Source organism: Corvus cornix, chromosome 9, assembly GCF_000738735.6.
Source record: "Corvus cornix cornix isolate S_Up_H32 chromosome 9, ASM73873v5, whole genome shotgun sequence".
In the NCBI taxonomy this organism is placed as follows: Eukaryota; Metazoa; Chordata; class Aves; order Passeriformes; family Corvidae; genus Corvus; species Corvus cornix.
In genome coordinates, this window is record NC_046339.1 from 15,498,395 (window position 1) to 15,512,602 (window position 14,208).

The following is a 14,208-nucleotide window of genomic DNA, read 5'->3' on the forward strand; positions in this document are numbered from 1 at the left end:
ATGGGAACTTAATTCTAATCATATCTAGAAACGCCAAATCCAGCTCTTTTATGAACAGTTGCAGCACTTCTGATCTCACTGGAGTTGAGACAATGGTGCAGTGGATTTCTTTGACGTCTAAAGTTTGAATCTATTAGTAAATCTGCTTCTGTTCATCTTTCCAGTTCTCCTGGAATATTTATGATATTCTTTCAGCAGTTTGTACATAGTGGTTAATAATGTGATGGAAATGACATTTAAACACTGCATACTGACTTTGTATTGGACCATCCCCCTGAATGCTAGAAAAAGACACAAAACCAGGCTTCTCAAGAAGCTGGTGTTTGGGAGTCATTTGACTAAATAGATCACATTTTATCCTTTGTGATTTTCTGTTACTGGCCATGAAGGAGGCTATTGGTACTTAATCTTTTTTTGTAGATCCACCTTATTTATAGTTCCCCATTTTTTCACCAGCCGGTTTAGCTGCTTGAATTCACTACCTTAACAGGATTTCAGGGTTATTTTCTTGTCAGACTGTTCTTTTTAATTTCTAAGTGCTGTATATACAACAAACTAGACAAGATGTACATTGCCTGGATGAACTGTGATATTTATTATATCATCTTATAGTCCTTACCAGTATTAGCAATTCCAATTAAATAGGATTAAATTGGTCTTAATTATAAAGAGGATATTCTTCCTTTCAAAATGAAATGCATTAACTAAGAAGTTAATGGAGCATTCACTGTAAAAATGCTTACAAATGTCTCATATGAATTCTCTAATGCCTGCTAGTTATTTGTTAATACCTTTACCACTTTTTAAATTGTTAATGTAGCTACTGAGGTATGCCAAACCATGTGGTTACTTGAAAACTGACATTATGAAGAATTTCTGCTACAGGCTGTGCTGTGCATTGAAATCTTACTCTTAATTAATTTTATGAACATTAATATACCAACTGAAAATACTGTGATTTCGAGCTGTCATATACTGTTTCTGATCTTTGGAGTATAAGCTGTTAATCTTTGTATTTGGATATGGCCAGGAAAAAAGGAAGAAATTTTTCTCATCTTTGTCATCCAGAGATGGAAGACATGGAATCTAAATAAGAACTGTCTTGCCATATATCTGCACACATTAGATCTGAATTCAGCCTAGTCTGACAGCCTGACAGAAACCACTGCGTGTGACAAATGTGCTTCAGAACAAAAATAGAAGCCCATCCCAAACTGCACAGAGCACAGCTGTATTCCTTCCTTTGTATCCTGACTGGGCAAACTGCAGTAACAGCACTTTAGAAATATTAAATCACTGAATGATTCAGGCTGATCAAAACTTTATTGACCTCTGAAGAAGGTAAGAGAAACAAACAGCCAGTCCTTAAACTCAGCTCACATTTGTGGACAAAGTCTGAGCACCCTGAGCTGAGAGGTGGTCTGGGACAACCTTCACTATTGTGAGAAAGAGCAGCCATTTCTCCAAACTCTGCCCAGCTGAATCCCACATGTTACAGCTTCAGGCTTTCTCACCACCTCCTTCTAAAATGGATTTCATGTATTTCCTGTCCTTGTACATGCCCTGTATTTCTACCATAGATGGAGATTTTTTCCACAGATGCCACTAAACTGGTGATTTCAACTCAGGTGCTTGAATTATCTGCCATCATCAGCAGCCTTGAGAGGTGGCTTCTGAGAGTGTCTTAACCTCCCAAAGCATATGCTTGGTAGCCCTGTTGCCAGACTGTTGGTGATTAAGTAAAGGGAGTTTCTAAATCAGTGCAAAGAAGAAGTACATTTGAAAAAGGAACAGGCACTTACTAGAAATAATTTTTGCAGAGTGTTACATTTCCATAGTCAGTATGATTCAAGTCTGTTCCTGTTTTGAAATAATAGATGAGACCATAGGCTTAAAAGACTGCCAAAAAGCAACCCTGGAGGGAAGTACAGGTTAATTAGAAATATCAATTAGAAATATTCTGACCCATTCTAGAGAGAAACAAATCTGAGGACATAGGCAATTGATAGAAAATCTGTTTGGCATAGATAGACTATGGTTTGGGGATCAAGAATATTTATACAGAAGATCTGGAATACATAAATACAAGAAGCCTTTGCAACATTGGCTTTACTTTAAGGTCTGCTTTAAGAATCTCAGGGAAATTATGCTTCGGAAAAGACTCTAGTGGGCTTACTACTGTAGGACCTTATGAGGTGTCCTTTTTGTCCTTGAAATGCTGAAGTCTCTGCAGGCTGGTGTGGATAGGCATAAGAAAGTCTGTGTCTCAAATTAAAAACCAAGTGTGTTTAATACATGTTAAATAACACATTTTAGTGGAAGGCTTCACTATTAGAACAAACTGCACAGAGGATTGGTGGGTTACTAGAAGCTTTTGCATAAAACCTGCCTGCCTTTAGAGAGCCTATAGCATAAAATAACATAATGCAAGAATAATTTTATGATTTTGTGTTACTTGGGTTATACAGGAGATCAGACTGGATAGGTGTTCCCATATGACCTTAAAAATCAACAGAAAAAAATGGGTGAAGGTTCAACATAGTGCTATTCAAATTTGTGGCATGTTAGGCATGGCGGTGTATTGGTAACAGAGCCTGGGAAGGTTCAAATTACCTATCTCCATAGCTTCAAAAGTCAGAAATATTGAAAAGGAATATAATAAATTAGTTCTATTCAGCAGGACGGATATAAATTATTAATTAATGATAGCCTTTTATTTCTTCTTGGCAGATCTGCAGTGGAAGTCTGGGCACATGGCAGAGAGTCTAACAAATATGCCTCGTCACTCCCTCTACATCATCATCGGGGCCCTGTGTGTGGCCTTTGTCCTGATGCTGATCATCCTGATCGTGGGGATCTGCCGCATCAGCCGCATCGAGTACCAGGGCTCTTCCAGGCCAGCCTACGAAGAGTTTTACAACTGTAGGAGCATTGACAGTGAATTCAGTAGTGCTATTGCTTCCATCCGACATGCCAGGTTTGTGCTGGGGATGGGGATTTCCTAGGAATCTGTTCTGATGTGTAGTTTCAGTTCATGCACAGTGCACCTAAGTGCTGTTGGCAGAGTGAATGGGCTGCTTTGCTGGGAAAACACAGGATCACCAGCACTGCTCACTGTTCTCATCTGAAGTGTGATAGTATAGCAAAACTCCTTGAAAACAGTGGGAGTTATTCTGACTTTATTTGGTGTAACTGGTGAAGTGGGACATATGCAGAGTTCTTAGCCTGTCAGATCTTCTGTTTGGGATGTAAAGATTCTTTAACTGCTACACACAAGTAATATGATCAGATAGCAAAGGCACATTGATTTTTGTGACTAATTTACCAGATTATTCAGAGAGAATCTCTTCACATCGCTCATTTTTGTGCTCCAATTTGCCTTTCTTACTTGCTTTCCTAGAGACAGTAATTTTTTCACTTTGAAATTTAATAGAGCCCTTGCATTGAGTATCAGAATAATATAAGAGTAGAAGTGGAAGCGATTTGAAAGCTCAAGTGTAAGCCATGGCACTCATACAGCATTAAATATACCTAGCTCTCTGCCAACACTTGTGTTTAAAAACTTCCAAAGGAGTTGAGTAGAGTTAGAAAGGGCTTCCCTAAAATCGAGCCTGGATTTTCTTTGCTATGGACTAGGCTGCTTCTTTCTTACTGCTCGTCAGGCTGTTCATATCACTTGTATATCAGATGCTGAGCCCTCCCCCGCTACTTTTTTATGATAAAAACAAACAAAGCAAAACAACTGTTTTCTTTCCTAGATTTAACTAACCCATTCTTTCAGTATCTCCTCCCAGATCATGTCAGCTTCTTTATTGTCTTCCTGGGACGCACTCCAGATTGTCTTTCTCTTTTTTTTTTTTTTTGAAGAGGGGCCCCTAAAGCTGGAAGTAGTCCTCTATCTGAAGATTTATGTGCACCAAATAAACTGAGTAATCACCTCCTGCATCTTATTTATGGCATTCCTGTTCATACATCTGAAAAGGAAACTTGCTTGTTTTTTTTCTTTTTTTCTTTTTTTTTCTTTCTAGTGAAAAATGACATACTTTTGTGACCTGCTAGACTTTTTCCTCTTTCCAAGATACTCTGTGTCATTTTGTTCCCTAGTCAGTACGGTTTCTTCTGTGTTTGACATCTCTCTTAATAGGGTAGAACTTTCATTTTTAGTGTTCCTTTTTCCCAATTCTTCAATTTGTCAAGAACACTTCAAATTCCAACAGTGTTCATGTGTGTTATCATTAAAATGCTCTTAAAACAACTGAGGGAGACATGTTTCTGTGCACTGACATGGAGAAATGTGTGCATATTGGTTGGTGATTGCTGGTAATTCATTTTCTGAATGCTCCAGTTCTGTTTCAGTGAAAATGAAATAGGTTAAATTGTACCACTGCTGAAGTCATCGAAATTATCTGAAACGGGTGAGGCGTTCCCACAGGCTCAGTTAATCACAGCACAGCTTGGGTAGTAGCCCTTCAAAGTGTTCCAGCTTCAAAAAAGTTCTTAGACTGGGATAGATTAATGATGATTTGTCAAATGCATATTATCTAGTTAGAAATTGCATTATTGTCCATTAAGGGTTTCCCTATCTTGGAAAAGGTATTTCTACTTAATGCAAATGAAAAGAAATGTTTTCATTCCAAATACTTTTCGGTGCCTCCAAGAATATGATGCCTTATAAAAATCCAAGATAGAGCTGCCAGGTCAGGTAATTCATGGAGTTTTATTGTGGAGATTGTTGTGTATATTTTGGGTTCAGAAGGATATAAACCATTGTTTTGGTAATTTCAATCCAGAAAAAGTAGCACAACTTTTATAGTTATTTTTGCATAAATTCCTAAACCTACATATATAAAGGTTTGATTTTTCAGAATTACTGTATTTAAGAAATCTACTTTCAAATAACAGAAAGTTTGGCATTTTCAGAAAATAATTCCCTTTCACAGTTAGATACCAAAACTTGCTAGTAATTTTGGAAAATGGAGGCCTAGGGAAATGTTAGTAGAAAGGTAAGGTTTCTGGTAAAGTCAGCAGGTGTCCAGGGGGTGTGAATGCCTGTTGCCTATTCAGTAAATTATTTTTAAATTACTTGTTCATGTTTTTCAGCATTTTTTTTCCTAGATAATTATTTTTCTAATTTGATCTTTACTAATCAAGGTACTTCCTGTGAGACAAAACCAATGTGCTCAAGGATCATTACTAATAAATGTCTACTTCTAGTGAATGTTCCTAGGATTAGCAGATCAGAACTAGATACTTTTCTGAGCAGGTGAAGCACAGCTCTCTTCAGCATTCATTATGCAGACAGTAAAGAAACATTCCTTTTATGTTAAAGTTTATACATTTTAAAGCTGGAAGAGAACAGCGTAATGAAATACTTGACCACTGGCTATGGCAGCCATAAGACGTCATTGAAATGGAACCAAGATCTGTTATTGAAACAGAATCATTCACTTTAGAAAAGCATTCACACTGAGTTCATGAATGATCTGGTTCAGACTGTACTGCAGTTAGTTCTGTGTGTGCCCAGATATCAGTAGCCTTCATGCACTACTTACAGCATAGTTCATTTAATTTTTATTTTCACGCACCGACCTGTCCTGTCTCTGTGTCAGTTGAAGAGTCCAGTTCAAGAGACTCTGATTAAGTTATCCTGTCACAGCAGGGTCACCTTCTCTCCACTGCACATTCTCCCCATTCCTGTGCTGGAGCTGGCTCTGTGGGACTGCAATGTCCCAGGCTTTCTGAATCAGATGAGCATCAGCACAAGTTCATTTGTTACCATTTCCTGGCATAGGTTTCAGTCAGCTGCCTCTTTGTAAAATGTAATCACATGTGCCTGTGCCTCTGGTTTCTACATCACTGGCCAATTGCTTAATATACATCCTCTGCCAGGGTTAATTTTCTGGGAGCTCTAGTATTACAGCTCAATTATTCTAAGCAAGGCGTAATGCCACTTGCACACCTGACCTTTTCTCTGAATAATGCAGAGGAAATAAATCTTCTCATTCTCCTCCTGTGAAAGCCAAAAGAATCCCTTCCTCCTCTCAATATGCTTTATACTTTTTTTAAACTTCTGGTCTCTTGTTTAAACTTTTTTTGTGGACTCCTTTGCCAGTTGCTGGTTTTGAACAGAGTAGCAACATGTGATTTCTTTCTTTTGTTTCTGGGGAAACTCTGAACTCCAGCCTGTCCACAGAAGTTGGAAGATACCATTTCCTCAGGGTTCAGCTGTCCAGGGTTCTCAAAAGTCTTCTCCTTGAGTGGAGTTGTTGAGGTTAATAACTCTCTATAGTTAGGCATTTCTTGAAATGTTGTTCTAAGGAAGTGGAGGAGCAAGACCATTCCAAATATGACAATGATTTGCAGTGTCTGTCACACACACACGGAGCTGCCTTTGCCAAGAATTCCTACAACGAATGTGTACTGTCCTCAGAATTGTCACGGAACCCTCAGTTTCTCTCAAGCTACACAGGTCTCTCTTGTTTAATGTTTCACTGCAAAATACATTTTCTGATTCTTATTTCATGTACTTTACTTTGTGATGATCCCTATGCCCCTGGTAAGTATTTCTGATGTACACATTGGAACAACACGATCATCACACATGAATGGATATGCCAAAGCTCAATGTAGAGCCTGAAGAACTTCCCCAGCGCTACTGCTACACTGTTTACCAACCCAAGCACATAATTGGTCACAGTATGGCATTGAAGCTAGCGTTAAAATGAGTATCCATCATGTCCCTGCAGTCTTTTTCCACACTCAGTGCTTCCCAGGATCGAGATTTCTCCATACAGTGTATACTCTTTGTTAGATGAATAATCTTGTGTTTGGTTGCCCTGGAAAAAATCTTTATTCACTTGCTTGTATGTGCTTTTGCTGTAATCAGGCAGTTAATTGATCCAGCACAGTCTGTAGCAGGGACCTGCATCTTTTCACTATTGATTAGCCCTTGAATCATTGCCTCTTGGAGATTGTATTGATAATTGCTTTGTGTGCTCCTTTATGTCATCAATTAGATAGCATAGCAGTGTTGTGCAGTCCTCCCAGATACACACCCATTGAACACAGCTCCCATTTAACACTTCTGTCTTTGACATAAACCTCTGAGATTGGTGAGATCGCTGCTGTTATGAGCAGGAACTGACTTCTGAACCACCTGATCAAAGCAATGTGGTTGAGCAGCTCAGTGGCTCAACCAGGCCATAAACAACTTGCACATGTGCTGTGCTCTTTTCTCAGCCTTTTCTAATTAGGGGCACATGTCAGCCCTGACCTACATGAGAAAATAGATTTTGTCCTGCTTCACTGTGTGCAACAAACCATGTGCTCTCTACTGTCAGAAAGGGCAGATAGACTTTTACTTAAATCTCTGGAGAATGTTCACCATCATTTGTATCGCTGCAAAGCTCTATTTCCTTTAAACCCTTGAGAGTGATGGTGAGAAAGGGTGATTCAGAATTCAGTGCTGCCTCTGATGTAGTAAAATACCATAACTTGACTCCTTCGTTCTATTCTTGAAATTTTACCTCATTTGTAGAAAATCAGGTTTATCCATCGTGATGGTGATGAGCAAATGTGACCTGTCTGTATTTATTAAAATAATCTATAGAAGAAGACAGACATTCATGCATGGGAATGAATCTAGTGTGGCCTTATTCACAGCTAAAGTACTTTGAAAAATGAAATTTTCACCATATGTATCATATTGCTTTCAGCCATTTCATTTTTGTCAGCAATTCTAGATCACTGAAAACAGGCAAGAATGAAATTGGAAGTCATGAAGCTGCACAAAATCTTGGAAGAAAATCAAGTTAATTTTGATTTGGGCTAAATATTATCCTCAAAATCTGAATTTTCTGAATTTCACTTTCCAGTATGCACAACATAAATTAATATAGGCTTAATATAGTCCATAAGTGCATAAAAATCCTTAGTGTGGATGACTACGTAAATAATTCTGTTTCTGTGTTTTCTGTACTGTTTTCTCTGCATCAGGGCAATAAGAAAAAATACTTGACCATTTTTTGCCTAATTTTCCTGGGATTTCTTTTGTTATATAGAGTTTATATAAGCTCTCTGACTTTGTTTCTGATCACAGGCCATAACTCACTGCATTGTTGCTATGAACTCATTCATATTTCTGTTGGTCACCAAAAGTTTTCTTTTATTTCCAGATTTGGCAAGAAATCCCGACCTGCAATGTATGATGCAACCCCCATTGCTTATGAAGATTACAGCCCAGATGACAAACCTTTGGTTACACTGATTAAGACAAAAGATTTGTAATCTAGTGTATCTTTTTTGGATTATTTTTCAAAAGGATGGGCTACTAACCTAATTTAAATATTTTTAAGAAGAAAGCGTAAGTAATTTAAACCATTAGATGCTTCAGAATTTTCTGTAGAATATTTAAGAACCAATTTTCTGCAGCTTTTAGTTTGGAAAAATATTTTAAAACAGAATTTGTGAACTTCATGATTTACATTTTAATGTACCTTGAGCTCTATAAACTATAAGCTTATGATAGTGTGTGCTTTTTTCTTGGTAGACACTATTACTAAACCCAGATGAGTTTCTTGTGGTTGTTACAGAACAGAAAACAATAATTAATGAGGAGTTCTTTATGACATGTCAGTGCCAGCTTTCTCAGTAGAGGTAGGAAAAATGTGAAGCATAATATGATATATAATATATCCATTAATTAAAAAAGTCTAAAATGTTTGTGTTGTGAAAAAGAAACTAGTAAAAATTATTATTCCTAATCTGAATGAATTAGCTTTTGCCTTATTCCATGCATGGATAGATAACCTCTTTCTCCATTATTTCCTGAAAGTTGCTAACACATACTCTTGAGTTGATGTTTGACATTTTTTAATAGTTATTCAAGCTAGGCCTTGTATAATAATTAAAGTGCCTCTTGAGGCAAAGTAAGGGCATGATCCTTTAAACATTGAAATCAATGAGAGAACTTCCATTGACTTCACTGGGTATGGGATTGGATCCTACAATTGGACTGAATCTATATTTTTCTTTAAAGGTTGAAGTTTTTTATATTGTGAGTAAATTAAGCATATGGTTTGAGTTGTTTGTTTCCTAAAGGTTGTTGATGTACAGTATTGTTTCATGAAATATTGTGTATTTCTCATAGTGCTTCTTATTTAGGATCAGTATGGGGTTTTTGTGGCTGTATTTGATCGCTTATGGGCGTCTTAAATTCTTGCTTATTTCAGAAAATACAGAATAAACGTTAACCAGTGAAGATTGCAGCTGTTCCTGTGTTTTTCTTCATTTCAAACTGAAGTGTTGTCTATAAATTTGAAAGGACATGAGCATATGATGCACTATAAATAATGCCAAAAGATGATATTCCAGCTGTTAATCTGAAAAGGGTAAAATGATTTGTATTATCAAGGTAATCTCTCAAAAGTGAGACCAGTGCAGCTCCAGGGTAAAGGCATAGCCCCGGATGGTGGATATGCAGGTTAGTAACACCATTCTGCATTTGAATTACAGAAATGCCAAATGCTCCTCAGAAATCCAGAATACCTTTCCTGACGTCCTGTATCTGCTAGCATGGGCTTTCAACGATGGTGGTCCAAGAAAATAATTATTAAAAAGAGAACTGAGGATCTCAGTTCATTCATTCTTCAGGCATGGAAGGCCTGAACAACAGAGGTTGTAAATTTGCACCTGGTGGTTGTCAGATGAGGTTTTTTCATTGGCACAGTTTTTTGCTGTACCAGTACATTGAAACTTTTGTTTACTATGACTTCGAGGAAAGTTTTGAGAACCCTTAAGAAAGAAAAGTCAAGAGCAAGCTATACCCTGTACCATTTTTGGGAACTTAAACAGAAAAGAGGCATTGTTGTAATTGATTTGTTAATCAGAGGAAGGGAAATACTCATTCTTCAGAATTTTTGGCCTTTTCAGTTGGTAAAATATTGGCTTGCAAATCTATATAAAGTAGGGAAACAAGCAACTCTTGTTGTTCTAGGGAACATACATATTCATGGTCTATATTTTGCAACAGAGATGCTGCAATGAGCAGCAGCCTTTCTGCATACAAATCACACCTTTGTAGCGATTCTTGACCAACCCATATTTCTCTCAATTGACTGACCTGAAAGATAAGTAATTTTTGAGGAGCTATTTTCCTGTCAGCTTGCAGCCTCTAGCTTCTGTAAATCATCCTGTGCATCCTGTGAATTGTATTCTGAAAATTGCTTTGTCTCCTTCCAATTTATTTTATTGAACTCTGATGGCATGTTATGCATGCACTTGTGAGATATTTGTGAGGCACTGCACTGCCTGCCAGATGGAGCTGCCCTAAGACCTGGAGGGAACAAACCCATCTTGTGTTTGTATCCCAACTCTGAATCTGCAAGAACAAGCTGGTTACTGTCTTTATACACCAGATCGTATCCTGAGGATATATATGAGTGTGGACAAGGGACACTGGTTATTTCATATCCTTTTCCCCAACTGTACGAGGTTTGTTCCTTAGAGGGAGCAAATACAGATGTATAGCAAATACCACTCGCTGTTAATATACTACACATTTTTGGGTTTTTTTGTTGTTTTTTTGTTTGTTTGTTTTTGGTTGGTTGGGGTTTTTTTGTTTGTTTGTTTTCTGTAAATCATCCAGTTGCAGAAAGGGGTGATTGTAGGTGGTCTTCCTGTAGCAATGGGCTAACAGCCTCCAGCTCCTCTTGGACAAGCCAGGGACAAGTCTCTGGGCTTGTCATTAACCTCCAGTACTTGTGCACTCTCCAAGTTTGGTTATTTTTTTCATCATCTTCCATCTGGAAATAAGAAAATGTCCTTGAGTGTTTTTTCCCCAGAAGCATGCATATGTATCCTCACTTGTTTCTTAGGGTGGTGTGAAACTTGCCTTTACAGCTCAGAGTCGTGATACATGTGCTAACAGGAAAATGTCATCATTTACGTGGATTCTGGATAGAGTCAGTCCAAAATGATGGAGACAGTGACCCTATCCATGTGGTTGGGCTAATTGCAGTATGGCATAGATACAAGGCCTGAGGCAACAGTTGAGCACAACAGCTAGAAAACACATGTTGACTAAAACCATACAAATTACATCCATTAAAACCTGCAGATGTAAACCTAGCTTCAGCTGAGAAAAATTAGACCATTGCCACAGCTTCATCCTCTCTTTATGTCTTGTCTCTGGGAGGTGCTTTGGGAATCTGCGTTCGTCCTGTGTGGGCACCAGAGGTGACATCCTGCTGAACCCTCGGCTGAGAAGCCACAGTCCCACATCAGAGCTAGTGTTCAGTAACAAATCTTGCACTTGGAAGAAGCTGGTTCTCAATCCTTCCTAACTCCAACACAGTTCATCTTCCAAAGACATGGTGAGAAGTGTGGTTGTTGAGGGGCACAGGTAGCTCGAGAAGGAGACAAGGTCTCCACACCAGCCAGGCCTGCTGTGTCCCCAGCACACATTCACTGCAGGGACTGTGCCATGGGGTGCTCTCTGGGGTGAGTGGCTCGGCCCTTCTGCAGCTGAGTGCAGACCATCCGTCCACCCTTGGGATCCGAGAGCCCTGCTGTGTCCCTGTGCTAGGCGCGGTGAGCACATGGCAGCAGCAGCCCTGCCATGAGTCGCACTGGGGCACTGCCAGTCCCATCCCTCACCTGGGGGAGCAGGCAGAGGATGAAAGGCCTGGAGATGCGGTCCTGACCTGGCTGAGCCTGCAGGAACTCTGTTTTCAGCTATCTAATCCTATTCCTGTTAGTATATTAAACAATGGGCTCAGAGGGACACTCATGGCCAGGGCTGGGATGTGGGGAAGGCACGTGTGGTTGGTGAGAGGTTGCAAGGAGACCTGAGGCACCCCCTGCACTGAATAACCCTGAGCATTGTCAGGCAGGGCTGGGTAACGCCCTGTACCAAACACATCAGCCTGATTTTGCTGCTCTCCTTTCACTGCAAATGTGGCCAAATGCTACACTGGTGTGAGGGGAACGAGAGCTGAAAAGAGACTTCAACTCAGTAGAGTGCATCCTCAAACAGTGAAGTCTCTATGTGGTTAATCCCTTTGAAAACAATGGGATTTTAAAAATAATGTATGTGATGTTTTGGGGGAAAGTGGCTTGGTGTCCCTGTGCATCTAAAAATATAAAAGATCTGACCATAGGAGTAAACATTGCTTGTTTTAGTGAAGTCTTGTGTTGTGAAACTTCAGTCACAGAACTGATGTTTTCATCTTGTCTCAGCCTAATTTCTGGAAACAGCATGGCTTTTCTCCAGCAGGGCTTTGTTGAAGTGCCTGAGCAGTTATGACATTCCTGAAGATGTGTAGTTTCTTCTCTGATAGCAATAGACACCTGATGAGGAATAAACTCAACACCTCTGAATATTATTCTCTGTGTGAATGGCTGAGGGGAATCGAAGAGCCACTCCTCACTTGTGTTGCCAGAGGGAACTTCTTTTCCCCTTCATGTGGCTAAATCCTTGTGTGTCCAAAATTTCTCTGAGATTCCCTTCTCGTGTTGCACACAACCACCCAGCTTTTGCAGAGTAGACAGGCACATTGCATCAGACAGATGCAAACCCAGCCTGCCCTCCCTTTGGGTGCCTCCAGCCTGGTTTCTGTGGGAGGTATTTGCTGTGTGACCAGCTTTGGGAACACTTTTTTCACTGCTGCCATGTTTTTGAGGTTCATGTGCTGCTCAGTACAGCTGGGCTGAAATTGCTGTTTGTATAGTACTCTGCTCTTGTATTCCTGACCTCAGAGGGAGTGCAGAAGTACAGTCCTCCCGTGGATCATGGAGGGCAGCTGAAAGCCAGATTAATTCAGGGAAGAGTTTAGTCTCTCATGCTATTTTCTGCTATGAATAGTTAAAATAATGAGTGTATTATCAAGAGCTAATGAGTTCAGACATGTTCCCAACATAAAAAATGGGAGTCAGGGCAGTCCAGTGTATGCTTAAACCTTCTCTTCAAACCTGCTGAGAGAGATGTGCATTGGCTTACAGCTTTCAGGCACACTTTATTTTATAACAAAATATAAACAAAATTCTTGTTTAAAATACATTGTCTCTCTCAGCGTCCATTACCCTTAGGAAATGCTCTGCAAGAGCAGGGGAGCAGTGAGAGAAGGGCAAAGCACAGAGCTGGTGCCAAATGAGAGACATGGAGCTGATCTGCTCTATCTCCTCCCTGCAAGTTTGTCTTCTGTCCCTTGAGACTTTGGCTGAGTGTCTGCCAAAACACTATAGTTGTGTGGGGTCAGGAGGGATGGCATAAGGCAAATTTGAGACACTTTTATGTCCATCTTAAACATCTCATCAGGGATATGAGAGCAGCCAGAGTCTGATGTCTGAGCAACCAGATACTGCTGCTGCTACCTGAGAATGCTGGAGATTGTTACAAAGACGGGCAGAGTGTGATGAGCTCTCAGCTCCTCCTCAGTCTGATCTGCTGGTCACTGGAGAGGTGTCCCTCAGAAATCCTCTTTGTACTTCTTGACTCTCTGCTGTTTGCACTAGATCTGATCCCTCTGGTGCAACTTCTGTGCTGCAGAATCCCCTCTATAGGACCCAGCATCTGAACCCTTTATATCCTTTTCCCCCTCATATTTTGGAATGGCTCCAAATAGTTGAAGGTGATTCCTTCCAACAGGATGTGGGTCAACCAGTGAAAACAAACAAAACTTCAAAGCAGTTATGCCACATCCAGCTTCATCTGGGCTCAGCTGGCTTATTTTTTTCTACAGTGCAAAATGGATAACAAATATGACCTCTCTGGAAAAGTCAGATTTCTTTGTTATTATGAATTCCAGTTTCAAATCCTCCTTTTAAGAAGTTTATGATAAGATGATTATTGTAAATAAGTTTCCCCTTTAGCAAAGAATAAATCATCAAATAGGCTTTGTTTGGTGAGATCTTTGGCAAAGGAATGTAAATAAATAAGCTAACTGAATAAACATTTTTATCTGATGTGCTGAGCAGAAAAGGCAGCAAAGTTAATCATTTAGGAAAATAAGCTGGTCTGCTGTGCTTTCTTCAATAACAGACCAGTCTAAGGGAAACAATCTGTTCTTTCTCTGCTGACCCTGGGCTTTTTGCTAGCATCCCACAGACCAGGAGAGATCCTGTTTATCACTCTGGCAGCAATGCTATCTTGTCAAGGAGATGTCCTTCAGCCTAAATTTTTGATGTGCTTCTTTTCCTGTGGACTGGTCT

General features: G+C 39.6%; 1 protein-coding gene across 3 annotated transcripts in view; it reads left to right on the forward strand.

The window, feature by feature from the left end:
* DNER (delta/notch like EGF repeat containing) overlaps positions 1 to 9,266 on the forward strand; it is a 116,009-nt gene extending 106,743 nt beyond the window's left edge. For 2 of the 3 annotated variants that reach the window (XM_039557017.1, XM_039557018.1), the window contains 2 exons: positions 2,731 to 2,977; positions 8,175 to 9,266. In XM_039557017.1, coding sequence (XP_039412951.1) covers positions 2,731 to 2,977; positions 8,175 to 8,286 — 359 coding nt within the window. In that variant the 3' untranslated portion in view covers positions 8,287 to 9,266. Of the gene's footprint in view, positions 1 to 2,709; positions 2,978 to 8,174 lie in introns of all 3 variants that reach the window. The other variant, XM_039557016.1, reaches the window with a different exon arrangement.
* Positions 9,267 to 14,208: the final 4,942 nt, after the last annotated feature.